General features: G+C 34.7%; 1 protein-coding gene and 1 pseudogene across 1 annotated transcript in view; both read left to right on the forward strand.

Moving 5' to 3' along the window:
• Nucleotides 1-5716: 5716 nt before the first annotated feature.
• On the forward strand, nt 5717-9028 carry LOC125678825 (uncharacterized; annotated as a pseudogene).
• A 5522-nt stretch (nt 9029-14550) lies between these two features.
• The window catches only part of LOC125678559 (low-density lipoprotein receptor-related protein 4-like), a 46812-nt gene continuing 40063 nt past the window's right edge, over nt 14551-21299 (forward strand). Inside the window, exon 1 of the mRNA XM_048917114.2 lies at nt 14551-14717. Within this exon, the coding sequence (XP_048773071.2) occupies nt 14660-14717 (58 nt within the window). The 5' untranslated portion in view covers nt 14551-14659. The remainder of the gene's footprint in view (nt 14718-21299) is intronic.

Raw genomic sequence — 21299 nt, forward strand, 5'->3', positions numbered from 1 at the left:
CCACAGAGTTCTCCACATCTGCTTCGTACTAAGATATTTTATCAAAGAGAAATATTAACGGCAAAGTAGCTAACCGCCGCGGTGGTCTAGATGTTAGAGCGTTCGCCCCGCATGCGGAAGACCGGGATTCGAATCCGCGACAAACCTAAGTCGTTAAAACAGGTAGTGACAGTTCCATCGCCAAACGCTCGGCATTAGGTGTAATTGTCACGGGTCCTCGGAGATGACCTAAAATACGGATGTCCCGTGTCACAGTAGGTGTGGTACGCTAAAGAACCCTCACTGCTCAATGGACATAAGCGCCGAGCAAAGGCCTAAATTTGAAACCCTTCGCCGGTCTTTGTGATGTCTCCATATGAGTGAAAAATTCTCTCGAGAGACGTTAAACAAGATACAATCAATCAATCAACACTCAACTTTATGACAAACATGATGATTTCAGCTTCTCCATCATCAACTTCCCATATTCATGTAGGAATATTCCATTATCACCTGTATATGGTGTTTAGATCTCTCAACTGATTCAATACGTAAGAGCTTGTTCTGCTAATGATCAGTTTTTCAATCGAGATAAGCTACTCACAAACAAGTTGATGTTACAGGGGTTCAACAGTCTCGTTCAAAGTCAGTATTTCACAAATTCTATGGTTGTTATAATAATTTAAGGGGATATGATTGTGACGTTTTTGAAGTCATTGTACAACTCAAACTGACGTATGTCGTAACATTGATTGAATATGATTCTTGTTGATATTGTATTTTTTTTTTAAAGTATTGATACACAGAATTTAACAATAGAAACCATATCTTGATTAAATAATTTGAAGACAGTACCGAACTGATGTTTTAACGATTGTAATGTATAACGACACAAGCGTGTGATTTTCGGCACGGTGTTTACGTTGACAGCAGACGGAGATTGACAGATGGCTCGGTATCGCAAACACGGATTTAGGTCTGGAAAAAATGTTGCTAGATATTTTAGGATCTCTTCTATTCAGCAGAAACGGTGGACAAAGGAGCCACAACAGTCTGATCACAGTTACTGTGCCAACACGAACAAATATAGAGTCATATAGTTAGATCCGCCCACGTAACGATCAGTCGCTTTGTTTCGGTTCCATGAGAATGCAATAATGTAGACTAAAGTAGGACAATATGTATGTAAATACAATGCCTGGCTACAAGTCTATTGGTCTTTTTCACTGAGAAGTTCAATGCGAATGCACCGGAGGTTGTCAATGTCCTTGAACTACAGTGCATATAAACAGATAAATATATGTCTCATCAATCAGAGAAAATAATGAGATTCCGTGTTCATACTTTCAGAATATTTATTTGTAAACATCTATATAAGCTGGCTTCAAATATTTATTGTGAATTCAAAATTCTGTGACAAGTATTTCGATCTGAAATGAGAGATGGGGTTGTTTCAAAAACGGAGGAAATGCGGAATATACAAAACTAACATTTGTGCATTTTTTATATCAAATATCTTTGCCAAAATATCCAAACACAAACATTATTAACATGATTTAATGTAAATTACAAACTTACTCTATCATCAACTGCTTAGCAGCACTCATCAAATAATTAACAACTTCTTGAAATCCTACATAATTTGTTACATGTAGGACTAATTTACAGACATGAATTAACAGAATCCAGCGTCTGTATACAACAGGAAGTGGTCAAGGGGAGGTAACTAGCCTTAGAGAGTAGTTTTATTTATTTCCTATTGAAAACACATAAAACATATTTGCAAGTGATATTGCAAAAGTGTTTAAAAATCCCATTCAATAAGACACCCACCCACCCCACCCTTTATAATCCCCTTCCCAAAGAACATATCATCTAGCTCTCCCCCAAACCATGAACCACCATTAAAAAAGAAATAGTGTTTGCTTGTTTTTTGGGGGAGTGGGGGTGGGTGGGGTGGGGATGGGGTATATTTGTGTGTGTGAATTCCTGTATGTTATGCACTTTAGATTCTGATTATCATTTGTGTTTGCAAATGTTTTGATATTACTAATTTTAATTCACTTTTAATTAATTCTTGCATTTATAAAAGATAATTTTTCTGTTAATGGGTATGTTTTAAAATTGATTTAATTAGCATGAACCCAAACCCCCTCCCCCATTTATAGAATATGTCCAGGGTTCATTTTCATATCAAAATAGCACCATCAGTACCCAGGAGTATATTACAGTAGTAATGGCAGTAACAAAATAGCACCATCAGTACCCAGGAGTATATTACGGTAGTAATGGCAGTAACAAAATAGCACCATCGGTACCCAGGAGTATATTACGGTAGTAATGGCAGTAACAATATTTTTGTTAATTTATCAGCAACTGCTGTACATACTCAGCCTCATTAATTCTCAGAGATAACTGTAAAATTATATACATGTAGTGGTACTATATTTTTTGTTGCGCAGTATAGTGGCTACTTTATTAGTCTTTAATCATCATATGGCACACTGATTTTGACTGCGGATAACTCCGTTTACCTGATCAGGACCGGTCAACAGGGGATGCTTACTCCTCCTAAGCACCTGATACCACCTCTGGTGTGTCCAGGGGTCCGTGTTTGCCCAAATATCTATTTTGTATTGCTTATAGGAGTTATGAGATTGATCACTGTTCGTTATATTCATCTTGCATGTATCTTTATATAATAAAGTATTCTATAATAACACATATGGATGGCATAGAATGGATGGATAAGGGGGATTCGCCTTCACATCTACCTCCTGCTGGTTCAGATTCCTATCTCCCCTTGTTTCCTTTTAAATCTATTCTTCCGGTTGTCTTTCCTCTTCCTAATGAAATTTGTGTAAATGTATTAATTATTCTTTAAATTCATCTGTGGATGTCATAGCAAACTAATTCGCATGATGTCAGTATTTTTTATGAATTGATAGTAATTAATATTTTGCAACAGTTTATCAAAACCCAGGACAGAATGTAAATTTTGATTATAATAACACTTTAATGTTTAATTTAGCTCCTGGTTTGTTAAATGTTCAGAGAAAGGAAGAAGCAAATGAAGACTGGAAATTGGGGAGGAGAATAGTAGAAATGGACATTCTAGCAAAGGGACTCAGTGCATGTGAGGGGTGTGGATTACCTTTGCAGCTCATCCACACAAAGGACATCCAAAGATGTGGTCTTGGATCACTTCTTAAAGTATGAATTTCATCAAAATTTTATCTATATTAACCATCTTGGATTTCTTAAAACATCTCAAAATTAAGTTTGAATTTTGATATTACATGTATTTGAACTGTCAAAATTTGAGTAAAATTTCAGACTTGAATTATTTTTTTTAACTTAATTGATTTTGTAGCCACAATTAATGGTTTTCCTTAATAACATATTATGTATCAATTTTCCTGTACTACAGGTCCAATGTTTCAATACCAGATGCATGGTGATTAATGTTATCCCAACAGGCAAAAGGCATGGCAGAGTGTGGGACATTAATACAAAGCTAGCTACTGGTAAATTAAATACAGATTAAAGTAATATATGTACGCCAACGTAATAATTTGGTGGTCTTTTAAAAATCCAATGGAAGCATCATTGTTCACATAACATGTATATCAGGGGCGTATCTAATTAAATCATACAAAGGGGGGGGGGGATAAACCCAAGTTTGTATCTTTTCAACTCACATGGGGGAGGGGTGAAGACCTCAAATAGCTTAACAATTATGGCTATATCTTTTAGTTAAAAATCGACCAATGGGAGTTGGGGAAGGTTGCAACCCCTATAACTTTCTCCATCTAGATTCATTGTATTTTAATTAATAAGCATGTATGAGGTCATACTGTTTTCAAATAATTAATCTTGAGTGCATTAAAGTATCTTATTTTCTCATTACAAGCAAGAAATTGACTACTTGAACTGTCAAATAATAACAAGTTCATTTTTTATTTTAGATAATCCATCTATTATTTGAATTTCTTTCTCATAGATATAGTTCAGTCAGGATTTGGAGAGAGACAAATAAACAATTTACTTGCGGAGTTGAACATCCCACAGTAAGCCACTGCATGATAAATGCCAGGCTGAAGGAGATGGGAACTGTTTTGGAAAATTTTGCAAAAGAGACATCAATTGAGGCTCTTAAGCAGGAAGTGGTCACCGTTGACGAGTACGTACTATACATTGCGGATGAGTTTTCAATTTTACATACAATGTGTTAAATTCATGTAGGAAAAAAACCCTTGAAGAATGGTTTTACATACATGTCATAATATACTGCAGTTAATCATGCGAGTCATGTAGGATTTTCAAAAAGATAAGAAAATGAATAATGTACATGCATTTTGATAGATACTGTTATTCATTATTAACATAGTTTAAACATATGAAAAAAACCCTGACCATACCATATTACACATACACTTAAAAAGGAGAGGGTACTGCTGTGTCTACTACCTAATTCAATTCAAGTCGTGTGTGTGTCGATCTGTGTGTGTGTTTTACTTTTAGCAAATCAATCATACACTGAGATATGCTAAATATTCGCATGGATATGTGGTTAGTGATGTATGTGGTTAGTAGGACTGTATGAATGGAATAATACGATATTGTAAAATGTTAAGGTTACACACCTGTACATCATAATTTAAGATTAAACAAGCAACTTCCTTTTAAATTTTTGTTGTCATATTACAGGAAAAATGAGAAGCTTGTGATTGCAGTTGATGCTAGGTGATAAAAGAGAGGCAGTGGGAGATCTTATGATAGTCTCTCATGTAAGTAAGTTGTTTGTGTGGTAGGTCAATATATTTCGTAAATTTAAATACCACCTATATAACCAATACTATCATATTTTTCTGTTTTCTCAAAATTTCTCCCATTATAAGCTCTCACATGAGACTCATAAATTCCTTCATTAACATTCTAATGCTCCCTGGAAATTTTCAGGGGAGCATATAGTCGCTGCCATGCCCGTCCGTCTGTTCATTTGTCTATCTGAGTTCATATCTCCCAAACGTTTCATCAGAAATTGATCATAATTGATCAGAAACATTTCTTGGGATAGGGGACCTTTGGGCCAAGGTCATTTTGGAAATGTCAAGGTCACTCAGATTATTTACCTTATATATGGAAAAAGTACCTTATTTCAAAACGTTTTGAACAGGTATTGATTATATATCTCACTTATTAGTGACAGATAAATGGATTTCAGTCACTTGAAGTTAAATTGTTGAGGATGTAATTTAGGTCACTCAGAATATATATCTTGTATGTGAAAAAACCTTTATTTCAATAATGTTTCAACAGTTATTGATCTTGTGGACCTAGGTCTCTTAAAATCATTTGGAAAGGTCAAGGTCATTCGGAACATATATCATATATGAGTAAATAATTCCTGAGCATGCATCCATCAGTGTTACTGATATTCTTGTTTTCTTTGTTTGACATCAGTGGAACATGTTCCACTTTAAAACACTCTAAATACATGAAATAGTACAGTGTACTACAATTAAATTGGCAAGTCCTGTAGTCATCATTTTGAAATTGTGTCATTCAATTTATTTATCTAGGTCACTGCTCTATGGTGGGTACACAGACTGGAAAAATTATCAATTATTCGCTTTGATCCAAAGATTGCAGAGTCTGCACCTCAGCTGCTTCAAGAAATGAACTTGTTAGACAACATGACAGCTATCGTAATTGGGAGGGGAGTGCAAAGGCCATGGAAGCAGATATTATAACAGATATGGTTCTCGATATTCACAAACAAGGGTTCACAGTTTCTGCAATAGCTGGTGATGAAGATTCTTCAACCATAGGTTGCCTACGAGCAAATGTCAATGATAAGATAGAGAAAATATCTGATCGGTAAGTTGTATTACATGCGAATATATGTATACATATACTGATGCAAAAACAAAGGACATGTACAGCATCATAATTCCAATCTTAATTATCGCAATTGATTTGATTTGACAAAAATAAAGCTAAATGCAAATTTACACATCAATAAATCCAAAAGCGCTATGTATACATACACGCATGAAAGGATATAACATAGTGCGGAGAAACTATTTAATTTTTTGAAATTGATAATACAGGGAACGCAATGGAATTATAAGAATCAAATATTCTTTTTGCAAAGCACTTTTATTAGCTCACCTCAGCCAATGACTCAAGTGACTTTTTCTGATAAAAATTTGTTGTCTTTCGTCGTCTTCGGTGTTGGTGTCGTCGGCGTTGTAAACTTTTCACATTTTCATCTTCTTCTCCAGAACCACTGGGTCAATTTCACCCATACTTGGCACAAAGCATCCTTTTGTAGAGGACTTTCAAGTTTATTCAAATGAAGGGCAATGCCCCCTTCAAAGGGGATATAGTCACAAAAAAGCAAAATTAGGGTAGGGTCATTTGAAAATCTTCTCAACGATAACCATTCGACCAGAAGAGCTGAGATTTACATGACAGCTTCCTGACATTGTGAAGATTCAAGTTTGTTCAAATCATGGCCTCCAGGGGTAGGATGGGACCACAATAGGGGATCAAACTTTTACATAAAGATATATAGGAAAAATCTTTAAAAATCTCCTCAAGGGCCATTGGGCCAAAGAAGTTGACATTTACTTGAAAGCTTTCTGACATAGTGTAGATTCAAGTTTGTAAAAATCATGGCCTCCAGGGATAGGTTGGGACCACAATAGAGACAAAGGTTTTACATGCAAATATATTTGGATAGTCTTCAGATATGGGCCAAGGTAACTCAGGTGAGCGATATGGCCCATGAGTCGCTTGTGTTAAGTTTGTGAGTAAACTGTCCGGCGTTTACATATCGATCAATTCTTCAAAAAGAATGTTTAATTCTATGATATTTTGTATTATAAATGGCAATAAGACACATTGAATAAAGCAAACCTTGATTTTTTTTGTAGGAATCACCTTTGCAAGCTGTTGGGAAACACACTTTATTCATTAAAGAAACAACATCCGATGCTTACGGTCCACATTATTAAATATCTCCAGAGATGTTTTGATTACATCATTGCTCAGGGTGAAGGAGATCCACTTCAGATTGCAGCAGGCCGTAATGCTCTTACTAAACATCCTTTTGGTGACCATCAGTCTTGCTCATCAAGATGGTGCAAGTTTCTTAACAATCCAAAGTGTATGTATGTACAAGTCATTTCCTCATGGAAAACCACTTTCCAATCTAAAACTCCCAAGAATCCTTGAAACAAGTTTTCTCCTCTTATTCGTCTTTGCGATAAGCTCTCTCGCCTTGGTAGTACCCAAGCCAATGAAAGTTTCAGCCGCATGGTAGCATCAAAATCACACAAGAATGTTCATTATAGCTCTTCAGGAAATCTTTCATACAGAATTGCAACAAGTGTAGCGTACAAAAAAACAACACCACGGAACATAGATATGTTGTAAACTAAGTACATTTTATCAAGATGGTTGGTTTCATTGATAATAATTAAAAAGTTTTTGAAAGGCCAGTGTCAAAGTGCATTAATAGTAGCACTTCATTAATAAGTATCCCCTCTTTCAGGGGGGTATTGTTTTTCTACTTTCTCTCCGTCCATCCATCTGTCTGTCTGTCACAAAATATTGATAATGCTTCTCCTCCTACATGTATATGGCTTCTCTGATAGATTGGAAACTTTGTACAATGTTTCATTGCCATTTTTAGATGTGCATATTGTCGGGACAGGAAGATCCAATTGTTATCCTTAAAGTTATAGTGGATCTCAGGTGTGGAGGGTGTAAAATAGTTTGTGAACATATCCCCTACGTGACTTATTGGTTTTCATATGTCTATGTTCCTGCTCATGCTTTCTCCTTCATATTATGCAGTACATTAAGGGGTGGTTTCATTTGGAGCAATTCCAATTTGGGGAGACATTTGTTTTTCATTACTCTTGAGTATTTTCTCTGTTACATTGTGCGTTATGCATGGACAAACGATATAGGAAACAGAAGAGATATATGTAAAAGATCTATATATTTCAGATCAATCGTAGACTAGGGCTATCTCCTGGACATTTTACTGAGCGTCTTGCAAGACTGAGGGACTCGCAGAGGTTAAATCAAAGGGCAACTACAAACTCACATGCATTTAAGAGGAGGAGACTGCAAAAGAAATCAAAACAGTAATAATGATTTAATAGATATTGATTTTTACCAAAGAGTGAAAAGTATAATAATAATTACTTGTCATACATGTTCATGCAACCACTAGCTTGGATCATTAAAATTTAGATAAATAGCAAATCAGCTAATCTCAGGCATGTTCTTCAGTCCACTTTAAAAGTTACAAAAGATCAATCTCTATATACATGCCAAATAATGGATGCTTTAATTAATTAAGAGACAAATATTATTTGATAACAGACATCAGAAGACAGCCTCTGCAGAAATAAGGGAAGGTGTCTCATATCAGACAAGATGCACTCTAAATTCACAATTGTGCACTGACATTCAGACCATTCCACAACCCCTACTTCAACCTCAGTATGAGCCTGTTGATTCAAATGTGATGAAAACTTGTCACTTCATCTTTTTTGATGTAGAAACTACTGGACTAGGTATTGTTTTGAAAAATGAAACTTGACACTGTGGTTTTCTTATTCTGCCAAGCATGACTGTATTTAATACATTGTATATTCTCTCTCTCTAGCAATAATGATACCATGAGCCTGTCACGATCAATTTTAGGACTGATAACATTTATCTATTATTATTTCATTAAACAGGACGTGATGCACACATTGTACAGCTGTCGACAACTGACACGGAAGGAACTACGTTTAGTACATACATAAGACCAAGACGACAGAGTTCGAAGAAGGCATCAGAGATCACTGGCATACAGTTTGAGAATGGAAAGATGTACCATCTAGATAAATGTGTTCCTTTTGTAGGAATTACAGAGACACTTCAGAGTTTCAAGCAATATTTAGAGGGATTTAGCAAAAGCACAAATCTTGTTGGACATAATTGCAGAGTGTTTGGCATCCAGGGAAATGAGACATAAACATCGCACAAAATATGAAATTGTGTTTCGCTAATAGTTCGCAATTCAATATCATCATTATCTGTCGCAAGTAAGAAATAAGAAAGGATAATTTCATACTTGGTTTTATCATATAATTATGTTTACAAACAAATACACTTGAATTTATGTCTGTCTTAACAATTGAATGGGAAATGGAATAAAGTGTAAATGAAGTGCCAGGAAATTAAATCTTACAAAACACACATATTTCGGAGGTATTGAGAAGAATGGTACCTCCTCGTAACCTCCCCGAAAAACCTAAGTCTTCTACTAGAAAATAGCTTTCGAAATATCCTAGGCTACTTTCCTTAAATGTTTTAATGGCAAATCTGCTGACGAATCATTAACAGCAGACGTGAAGTGCTACGTATTACAGACAATCCAATCCATTGAAAACACTACTTTAAAATAAGCGAAGAAAGAAAGGGCAAACATGGAACGATGCATCATATACTGCTAGTAATTACAAAGGTAAAGGTCGAACCTGAACCGATGAATCATGTTCTCATATAACTGACATATCATGTACTCATATAACCGACATATCATGTACTCATATAACAAACATACCATGTACTTATATAACTGACATATCATATACTCATATAACCGACATATCATGTACTCATATAACCGACATATCATGTACCCATATAACTATGTATCATTTACTTATATAACTATGTATCATACCTAGGTTACCTATCCAAACATGACAGCATGCGACTGGTTATGAGGCTAACACAGGACAGTCTAGGGGTCGTTTGCGGATCATTAACCGTCGTCCAGGCCCATTTTAGCCTTATTCGATGACTGCCTATTATTGTGTTGGACAATGTTTACATATCACAGTGTATATATCACAGTGTACTTATCAAATTGTATTTATCACAGTGTACATATCACAGTGTATATATCACAATCTACATATCACAATGTACATATCACAGTGTACATATCACAGTATACATATCACAGTGTAAATATCACAGTGTACATATCACAGTATGCATATCACAGTGTAAATATCAAAAAGTTTATATTACAGTGTTTATATTACAGTGTATATATCACAGTGTAAATATCACAGTGTACATATCACACTGTATATATCACAGTGTATGTATCACAGTTATATATTACAGTGTATGTATCACAATGTACATACCACAGTGTACATATCACAGTGTATATATCACAGTGTACATATCACAGTGTATATATCACAGTGTATATATCACAGTGTACATATCACAGTGTGTATATAACAGTTTACATGTCACAGTGTACATATCACAGTGTACATATCATAGTGTACATATCACAGTGTACTTATCAAAGTGTATATATCACAGTGTACATATCACAGTGTTTATATTACAATGTATATATCACAGTTATATATTACAGTGTATATATCACAGTGTACATATCACACTGTATATATCACAGTGTATATATCACAGTTATATATTACAGTGTATGTATCACAGTGTACATATCACAATGTAAATATCACGGTGTAAATATCACAGTGTATCTATCACAGTGTATATATGACAGTATATATATCACAATCTACACTTCACATTATATATATATTACAGTGTACATATATCAGTGTATATATCACAGTGTATTAATCAGAGTGTATATATCACAGTGTGCATACCACAATGTATATATCACAATGTTCATATCGCAGTGTAGATATCACTGTTTACATATCACAATGTCCATATCACAGTGTGCATATCGCAGTGGAAATGCCACTGTGTACATATATCAGTGTATATATCACAGTGCATTAATAACAGTATATATCACAATGTATATATTACAGTGTATATACCAGTGTACATATCACAATGTCCCTATGACAGTGTACATATCGCAGTGTAAATGTCACAGCGTACATATCTTAGTGTATATATCCCACTGTAGATATCACAGTATATATATATCACAGTGTAGATATCACAATGTGCATATCCCACTGTAGATATCACAGTGTATATATCACAGTGTAGATATCACAATGTGCATATCACAGTGTATATATCATAGTAATAACCGTATATATATCACAATGTAAAATGTATATGTTACAGTGTGCATATCACAGTGTACATATCACAGTGTACATATCACAGTGTACAAATCACAGTGCTGACATCATAGTGTACATATCACAGTGTACATATCAGAGTGTACATATCACACTGTATATATCACAGTGTATGTATCACAGTGTACATATCACAGTGTACATATCACAGTGTACATATCACAGTGTACATATCAGAGTGTACATATCACAGTGTATATATCACAGTGTATATATCACAGTGTACATATCACAGTGTATATATCACAGTGTACATATCACAGTGTACATATCACAGTGTACATATCACAGTGTATATATCACAGTGTACATATCACAGTGTACATATCACAGTGTATATATCACAGTGTATATATCACAGTGTACATATCACAGTGTATATATCACAGTGTACATATCACAGTGTACATATCACAGTGTACATATCACAGTGTATATATCACAGTGTACATATGACAGTGTACATATCACAGTGTACATATCAGAGTGTACATATCACAGTGTATATATCACAGTGTATATATCACAGTGTACATATCACAGTGTATATATCACAGTGTACATATCACAGTGTACATATCACAGTGTACATATCACAGTGTACATATCACAGTGTACATATTACAGTGTATATATCACAGTGTATATATCAAAATTTATATATCACAATGTATTTACAGTACCCTCAACGTTATTTTTGACATTCCTATCGTGCTCTATCGTGCGTGTATCATATCGTATCGTATCGTGCGTGTGTTGTATCCTATTGTGTATCAGGTTTTCCGTTTTCTATCGTGTTTTGTGTTTATCAGGTCTATCGTGTATCGTGTTTTGCGTGTATCAGGTTTTCCGGTTATCGTGAAAATCGTTTATTGGGTAGAATCGGAAACTATCGGGATCGTATATTAAATCTAATGAAAAAGTATTATACTTTCCGAAAGCTTTATTAGTTTTGTTAAAGAAGTTATTTTTTAGGAATCGAGGAAAGACAGTATATTTGAAGGAGAACATAAAGCTGTCGATTTTAAGGCTATTTGTCTGTCCAGAGAGGGTATCTCAATTTCATTCTAATTAGTATGAAAAGTAGGCAGTGGTTTGCCGAGCAAACCGAGGACAGTAAAACTGAAAGCTCCTTCATTTGGAGTTCTTAAACATTTCCTTGTCTAGAAAAAATTATTTGTAATTAACACAAACAGAGAAATAGGAAGTTCCGATTTGAAATGAAAAATCAGTAAATTACATTGTTTATTACATATATTTTAATAATGGTTCTTTTTCTTCCGATTTTGTTCACCTGTATTCAACTTATTATATATCAACTACTGAACTTGTGCGCGTTCTTATCTATCTGATTTTGTGTATCACCCGTGTTTTGACAGTAAACATTCTCAGGGACATTGTATTTCACACATTTAGAAGATTAAGTTTTAAAAGAGTGCAAGGGTGTTGGATCTCCCAAAATTCTGCTCAGTTGCGCACGATTCAGCTGTCATCTTTTTTTTTTATTTGTACATGTACATATGTACCAATAGTCGTACGTGTAGATACTGGAAATTTATGCTGGTTTTGATGATTATTTGAATTTTTTACATGCTAAACACAAACATTTTAAGCGTTTCTAAATTGCGAATTTAAATCAAGCCGGGTTTCGTTTGTTTTTTAATAGTTTATTCATTTTTTGTTAACAAAATATCAATTCATATAAATATGTTCCAATTACTCATGACTATCAATTATCACTCATAGTGTAGAAATATCTAACATATGAGCATATGATGTAGTGCAGTGGATTGTTTTTAAAGCGGTCATTATGAAAATAATTGTAGTTATTGAATGAACGATGAACTCAGAGCTTGATGCAAAATACCCCCCCCCCCTCGCTACAAATAAAATATTACTTGGTTTTATTTGATATTCAGGATAATAGACATTAGAATAAGAGAGCGTCTGAAGCATGATACCACTACATTATATTAATTTTTGTTAATTCCCTGTTTAATTGCTAAACGCTCGGCATCAGGTGTGAGTGTCACAGGTCCTCGGAGATGACCTTCAAAACGGACGCCCTGTGTCACAGTAGGTGTGGCACGCTAAACACCCCTCACTGCTCAATGGCTGTAAGTGCCGAGTATAGGCCTAAATTTAAAAGCCCTTTACCGGTCATGGTGACGTCTCCATATGAGTGAAATATTCTCAAGCGAGACGTTAAGCAAGATAAAAATCAATCAATCCCTGTATGATTCATATATTAAACATTAGGTGACAATATACGTTTTAGAATCATTGGCTGAGAAAATTCATATAGATATCAAATAATGAATTAAATACCGTATATAGTTCAGTTTTCTGATTTTAGCTGTAATGGCTAAAAAAAAAAAAACCCAACACAAATAAAAAAATAAAAAAAAAAACCTATAAAAATAAACGTGCGACCGTGGATAAAGAAATTATACGTTTTAGGTATATAATGAATGTTGAAATCCTTCAATATTATCATCAACATAATGTAATTATTTTATACGTATCAAAATTTCGTTCTGTCTAAATTGTTTCTAAATTTACAACATTTCTATCAGGTTTTCCGTTTATCATGAAGATCATTTATCGTGTTTTGCGTTTATCAGGTCTATCGTGAAGATCGTTTATCAGGTTTTGCGTTTATCAGGTTTACCGTGTATCCTATCGTATCGTGCGTGTATCCTATCGTATCGTGCGTGTATCCTAACCTATCGTGCGTGTATCGTGTTCTATTGTTTATCATATCAAGAATAGCATTGCGGGTACTGTATCACAGTGTATATATCACAGTGTATATATCACAGTGTACATATCACAATGTACATATCACAGTGTACATATCACAGTCTATATATCACAGCGTACATATCACAGTGTATATATCACAGTGTACATATCACATTGTACATATCACAGTGTACATATCACAGTGTACATATCACAGTGTACATATCACAGTGTACATATCACAGTGTATATATCACAGTGTACATATCACACTGTACATATCACAGTGTACATATCACAGTGTACATATCACAGTGTATATATCACAGTGTACATATCACAGTGTATATATCACAGTGTACATATCACAGTGTACATATCACAGTGTACATATCACATATTGTTTGAATATTTTATTTCGATGAAAGGTGGAGGAAAGGAACAGTGATCTAACTTTGAAATCACACACTCTGGTAGTATAAAACTCTCTATAAATTATTCAGTTCTTGAAAGAAATTCAAAACTATGAAAATGTTTATTATGTATGCCCTTAGAATACACTTTAGACCTTCTTGAGATTGCTAACCCATCCCATTATATATTTGTATGATATGTTAAATTTCAGAATAATTTTAGTCACACCAATCGCTTCAAACTTCCTCATTGAATGTAGTCTTTAATCGCAATCGAGGATTTTCCCTGTTAAAATCCATTTTTCGTTTGGAAGTGCGACGCTCATGATGTTAATTCTAACACTTTTAGGACTACTGATGCTAAATGGGTATTCAGGCTACGGTAAGTTTAAATTATGCTACTTTTTTCGAAAGCAATACGCAAAACCTTAATGGACAGTCACATCTATCGCGCTGTACCATATGTATAGCTTTGTTTAACGATATGTACAGCTCATTAACCGGAAAGGGGTGTTCCTTCAAAGACAAAGAATTGAAAGTACACAATAACACAAATCGTACGATTTATCTCATCCCCCCCTTTTTTATAGGACTTTAGTAGTATTTCGTAGTATTTCACCAGCAGCTGTTCCATGTATGTAATCCATCGCAAACATGATAAAATGAGTAAAATTCAATAGTTGAAAATCATGTTCGTTCCTATTACGTCGGAAATATACATTTTATGGTCGAGTTGACACGATATAGATCCCTCAATACTACAGCCTTGAGAGCACAGGTCAACATTTGTGGCACTTCACATACAGTTCATGTCTCTCTGAAAAGGCGAAGATAACGAACAGTGATCAATCTCAATAAGAGGAAAAAAATTCGTGTCCATAATATTCAAAAGATTTAAACAACTTCGCTGTTTACTAAAATTTAGGCAAGTTCTATCCCTGTTCCCTGATATATGAATAAATGAATATTTAAATGAATATATATATATATATATATATATATATATATATAGAGAGAGAGAGAGAGAGAGAGAGAGAGAGAGAGAGAGAGAGAGAGAGAGAGAGAGGTAGGAACATACTTTATTTAATAAGAGAATGATAGATCTAATTTCTTAAAAGGTTGAAATCTTATTTCTCATTAAAGTAGGAGTTATTTTAGCAGATAATGTTACATTCAGAATCAGTATGTGTTTGTTAGGTTTCTTCAGTGTAAAGAGCATGACTTGCCATTACAAATTTCCAGTATATGTTTGTAATACCTACCTCACATCATCTCAAAACTATGTGATGCTTAAATAGACTGCCATCTTAAGTTTTTTATTATTAGTTTGCAAATCAGTCATTTCATTACCTCACATTTGATCCAGAGATTCCGTGAAAGTATTGCTGTTTATTTTCGTTCTTATATGTTATCCCACCATAAAACAATAGTATATATTATCTCTGTGGTCAGGGTTTTTATGAAAATGCAGTAAAACATGACATAATAGGTGAGAAAGTGTATATTCTGTTTATAGGTAGTCTGTGTCATCAAGTCTTAGATTTTAGCTCTTCCAATTACGTACAAGCATAAAAGTAGGTGAGTCATACTAAAATCATGAAGTTAAAATATCAACCTTGTATATGTATATTAAGATTAACCAGTAAATGGTATGGATAAGTCTACTTAAAACCTCTTCTAATGAACGGAAGCACACAGTCTATATAAGCTCTGAAAGTCCAACATGATTTATTTGTATACTCTAAAACTACTTATGATTTTGACGTATGAAGATGTTAGTGTTGGACAGTTACTGTATTATTTCAGTGGAACAACAAAGCGATTTTGTGAAACCTTGTGCTCTCTCTAAAGTTTACACGTCTAATATCAATTTCGAAATTGTTACTAACATTGTTGAATACTGTTCGATTAAGTCTGTTTATAGATATAGATCTATATAACTTTTCCTGATGTTACAAGGTTAGATCAGAAATTTTCTTAAGGTCAGCAAAAGATAATGAGAGCGAATTTTTTCAAGTGCTTAAATAAATCAAAAATGATATATCCCCTGGCAGTTATAAAGAGCTAGGTACGTCATGACGTCGACGTTTATGAACAACGTTTTGGAAGGCAAAATAAGTATTTCAAACTATCCGACCCTTAACGAAATAGAAAGAAATCTACAAAATAAAAGATAAGTATGTTTAGTTTTAATTTTGATCTGGATGAATACTATTAATCATATCTCCAGACAAAATTTTTATGAGTCTCTCCGAGGCTTGGCATACTATGAATTTTTGTCTCCCAAAATGTGAAAAACCAAGCAATTTCTTAAACATTGACGGCTTATCACTCTACTTAATGTGATACAAATCAAAATATGGTTGTACTCGTCAAAATATTGAATGTGCCTTAGATGATCGTATTTCTAATATACAAACCGGCTTCATAAAAACCAGATATATAGGTGGAAACACCAGATTTATGCATGACCTTATGACCTACACAGAAACCCTCACACATTACAAATCTTACTTACGTGTATACATTTTCAGAACACAAGACATTTGACTCAAAGTCATGATCGTTTTATAAACAATATCTTAGAATTTGTTTGTTTTGGTAACAAACTAATTATCTGTGTCACAATTTAAAAAAAAACCAATGAACAAGTGAAGATAACGAACAGTGATAACTGATAAGGTGAAAATAGCGAACATTGATCAATTTCAGCACTCCTCTATAGAAGGAATAAGCATCCCTTCTTCACCGGTCACACTCGCCTCGATTCCTAGGTAAACGGAGTAATCCGAAGTCAATATCAGAATGTAAAGAATGAGTCAATGACTGGTATGAAACACGTCAGACAACGTTCGTCCCAGTGATAGATTGTATTTGCAAATTAGATCATTATAACGACCATGGAATTTGCAAATTGCCGACTAGACAGTTGAAAACCTTGTAACACCAACGTGTTTGTCAGTAGCCTTCCTCGATTCAAAATTTGTTCATACGTAGAATATGCTCTTGCATATCGAATCAGTAGAAAAACAGAAACATCGTATGTAAACTGTAGGTGATACAAAGATATGGAAAGTTAAGGATGGAGAAGATGAAGTCATCTCGCTTGTCATAAAGTGATGTTGTTAGTTTGTCGTTGAAATATCTCTTCAAACATGCAGTAGACATGGAAAACTTTGTGGTGTCTTTTATTTCGAGTTCACTGGGATGTTTCAAATCGACATATGGATGAAAATGACCATTGCTGATAAATGAAAGGTGAAGATAACGAACAGTGATAAATCTCATAACTCCTATAAGGAATACAAAATAAAGAGTTAGGCATATACGGATCCCTGGATATACCAGAGGTGGGATTGGGTGCCTAGGAGGATTAAGCATTTCCAGTCATCATTTATTTGAGCTCGAGTTTGCGCTCTGTTCACCTTTAAGGTTCGCTCACCGTTCACCAACCGTTCAGGAATCTTTGTTCAGTGTTCACACACTGCTCACTCACCTTTCCCTTTGCGTTCGTTCACTGTTCGCTTCCCATTCAAGAGGAAAAGTAGAACGTTTCAGGGATTGAGATTCGTTTCTACAATTCTTCTAAATCAATTGAAATAAATATTCCTAAAAGAGTAAAGTTTGCTAATCCAGGTGTAGCTTCCATCTTTGGTGATGGTAGATACCATAAGAAAACGCTTTGGAGCAAATTATTTCTGGACTGTTTATTTCTATCCCTGGTAGTATTGAAAAGAATTAAAAGTGATTTTCTGTGTTATCAAAGGTTCAAGATGTATCACCAGAATATTTAGTATTGAAAAGAATTAAAAATGGTTTTGTGTTATCAGAGGTTCAAGATGTACCACCAGACATTTTGTGTTGTTTATATTTGATAACTTTTCTTCCTCTGATATGCTTTTAATTTTGAATCTAATGTAAAAAGAATCAATTGACGATACCTTCTATGAATATATGTTCAGAAAGTGTTGCAGAACCGAAGAGGAGATGTAAATCTAATGTGGATTCTCAAAAATTCCAATGAACTATCACAACATTTTCCCAAATTAACAACATGAAAATAAATTACTTTTCATAACTTTCCACGAATATTCCTCATGAGGAAGTAAAGACCGGGTTTTCTCTCTGTTTGTTTTACATCACATGAACCTGCCTTGTTAATACTAATAGAAAAAGGAAATAATTATAACGTGTGCTTAGTCGTGAAAAACTACTTTGTTAAACACCGCTCTTGTTCTACACACAAGTACTCTGATGTTAAAAAGATGCTGATGTTCCTCATCGACAGTAATTACATAATCGTTGATGATCAGGTTTCCCAACAACCTGTAGGAATGCTCATGGGCACACAATTTGTTCTGTTTTTCACTGACCTGCCTCGTATGCTTTCGAGGAAGAATTCATTCAAAATATCTCTTAATGTAGCCTTCAACTCCACATTTTGATATATCAATGATGTTTTATTCCTTTTTCTTTTGCATAATTATGGAGATTATATCTATCAATTGATTCGATACGTAAGAGCTTGTTCAACGTATGATAAAACAAGTTGATGTTATAGAGGTTTCAACAGTCTTGTTAAAGTCAGCCTATCGCTGTCTGACGTGTTTCACACCGATTGTAAGGCAATTTTTGCACACTGATTTTGACTACGGATTACTCTGCTTACCTGATCAAGATATAGAGCTCACGACGAGTGTGACCGGTGGGCAGGGAATGCTTACTCTTCCTAGGCACTTGATCCCACCTCTGGTATGTACAGGGGTCCGTGATTGCCCATCTCTTTGCATTCCTTAGAGAAGTTATGAGACTGATAACTGTTCGTTATCTTTATCTTTTGCTAATATCTTTAACATTTTCCCCACGCCAAATTTTCTATTACATATATGTAGGTACATAATGTATGTATGTATGTATGTATGTATGTATGTATGTATGTATGTATGTATGTATGTATGTATGTATGCATGCATGCATGCATGCATGCATGTATGTATGTATGTATTTGTATAATGTAAATTCGTCTAAGGATAAGAGCTATGCCTGGGGGAGATAACCTTAATTTTGAAATGAATTTCTAAATTTTATCACAGCAATTAAATATTCATTCGTATTTTCAAGCTAGTAACGAAGTACTTCGCTACTGGGCTGTAGAGACCCTTGGAGACTAACAATCCACTAGAAGAGGCCTCAACCTATGGGTCATAATGTAAAACTTATACGGTACCAATTTCGATGCACCAGATGCGCATTTCGACAAAGTAATGTCTCTTCAGTAATGCTCAACCGACACTTTTGAAATCCGAAATAACAATAAACTTGTAAGAGCTATTTTAGGGAATACAGAGTGCCAAAAAGTGGAGTCAAATTTGTCTAAGGATAAGAGCTATGCCTGAGGGAGATAATCCTTAATTTTGAAATGAATTTCTAAATTTTATCACAGCAATTAAATATGCATCCGTATTTTCAAGCTAGTGACGAACTACTTAGCTACTGGGCTGTAGATACCCTTGGGGACTAACAATCCACCATCAGAAGCCTCGACTCAAATGAAAAATAAAACATAGAACATGGAAGAGTCTAGCAGTAAGGGATAGATACATGTACAACGAAACGGAGTCGCTATATAGATGCTTGAACTTTAAATAGATACACAATACTCATACGATTTAGGTCTTTCTTCATTTAGTCCGCAAGTGAAAAGCCCATCTTTATCAATGCCTTTTTCCTAGCCGTATGAGTAGCTGTGTCTGGCTATATTTCGGCTTCAACAAACATTCCTCTGTTGTCTGTCTTTATGGAACTGACATTCTGCCATACACAGTCGGTCATAACAAATTAAAGTTCTTATGTAGTCTACAATAGCTGGATGGGTGTCTGTTCTCATGTGGTGCCTCTTGTATCACAAATCACAGAGTGGTTATTTGCCTAGATTTACCTCTCATATCCAGGGGTATGTGTTTGCCCAACTATCTGTATTTTGTTGCTTATAGGAGTTATGAGATTGATCACTGTTCCTTATTTTCGCCTTGCATCAACTGCTTTCACTCTTGAGTAATAAATACATCTTTGGTGATATTACGCGACGTATGTTGAAGAGAGTAGGGGGTTCATTATGGTTATCAGAGATAAAAAAGGAGAAAGAATACACCAGCAAATTGAAGATAGTCATTGTTGATAATGATCGCAACTAAAGTGACAGGACGTGTATTCATTTGTATATCTGGTGGTTTCATTTAGTGATATTCTTGTATGAAGCAATATTGAATATCGGAACCATTATTTCGTCCCCGATTCCGTCGCGGTTTTAAGATTCAATATGCGATACAAGATCATGTTTTCTGTGTTAACCTGAGTAAATTTTCAGTAAACAAACAGTTAGTTATAGAGCTAGTGAGTGTAAGCACAGTTTAGTGTCGTTTTTGAAAGTTGATTGTTGGGGGAACAAACGGAGAAAAAAGTGTCGTTATATTTGTAGGACAAATCTTAGAAAGAAAAACAGTTCTGTCCAATCCCTACAATCATAAAGGAGGGTGTGGAAGTGTATCCTTCAGTACATGCATGAGTTCAATTCATGGGTTCATTTCCACTACCCACTACCATTCACCAGTACCATAGCAAGTGGGTGTGATCGTTGAGTCGAGCGAATACCCTTTACATCTTGCAACAACGACTTTAGAATTTTTATCCGCCTATTCATTTAATTAATTAACGCGGGGAATATAACACAATCGATGTAAACAGCATTTTGACGTTATATATAAGTTGCACTGGTTTTTTCCCTGTCAAACCAAGCAACAACAAAACGTACGAATGTATGCGAAAGCTTGTCTGGGAATTTAAAAAATGGCTGTGGTACTTTCCAAACTATTTATTTTATTTACGGGTTGTCTATGAAGTATACCGAAGTGACGACGACATTTTCCACAAACAATTATGGTTAATCCCCTACATTTGTCAGCTG

Source organism: Ostrea edulis, chromosome 2 (assembly GCF_947568905.1).
Source record: "Ostrea edulis chromosome 2, xbOstEdul1.1, whole genome shotgun sequence".
NCBI lineage: Eukaryota > Metazoa > Mollusca > Bivalvia > Ostreida > Ostreidae > Ostrea > Ostrea edulis.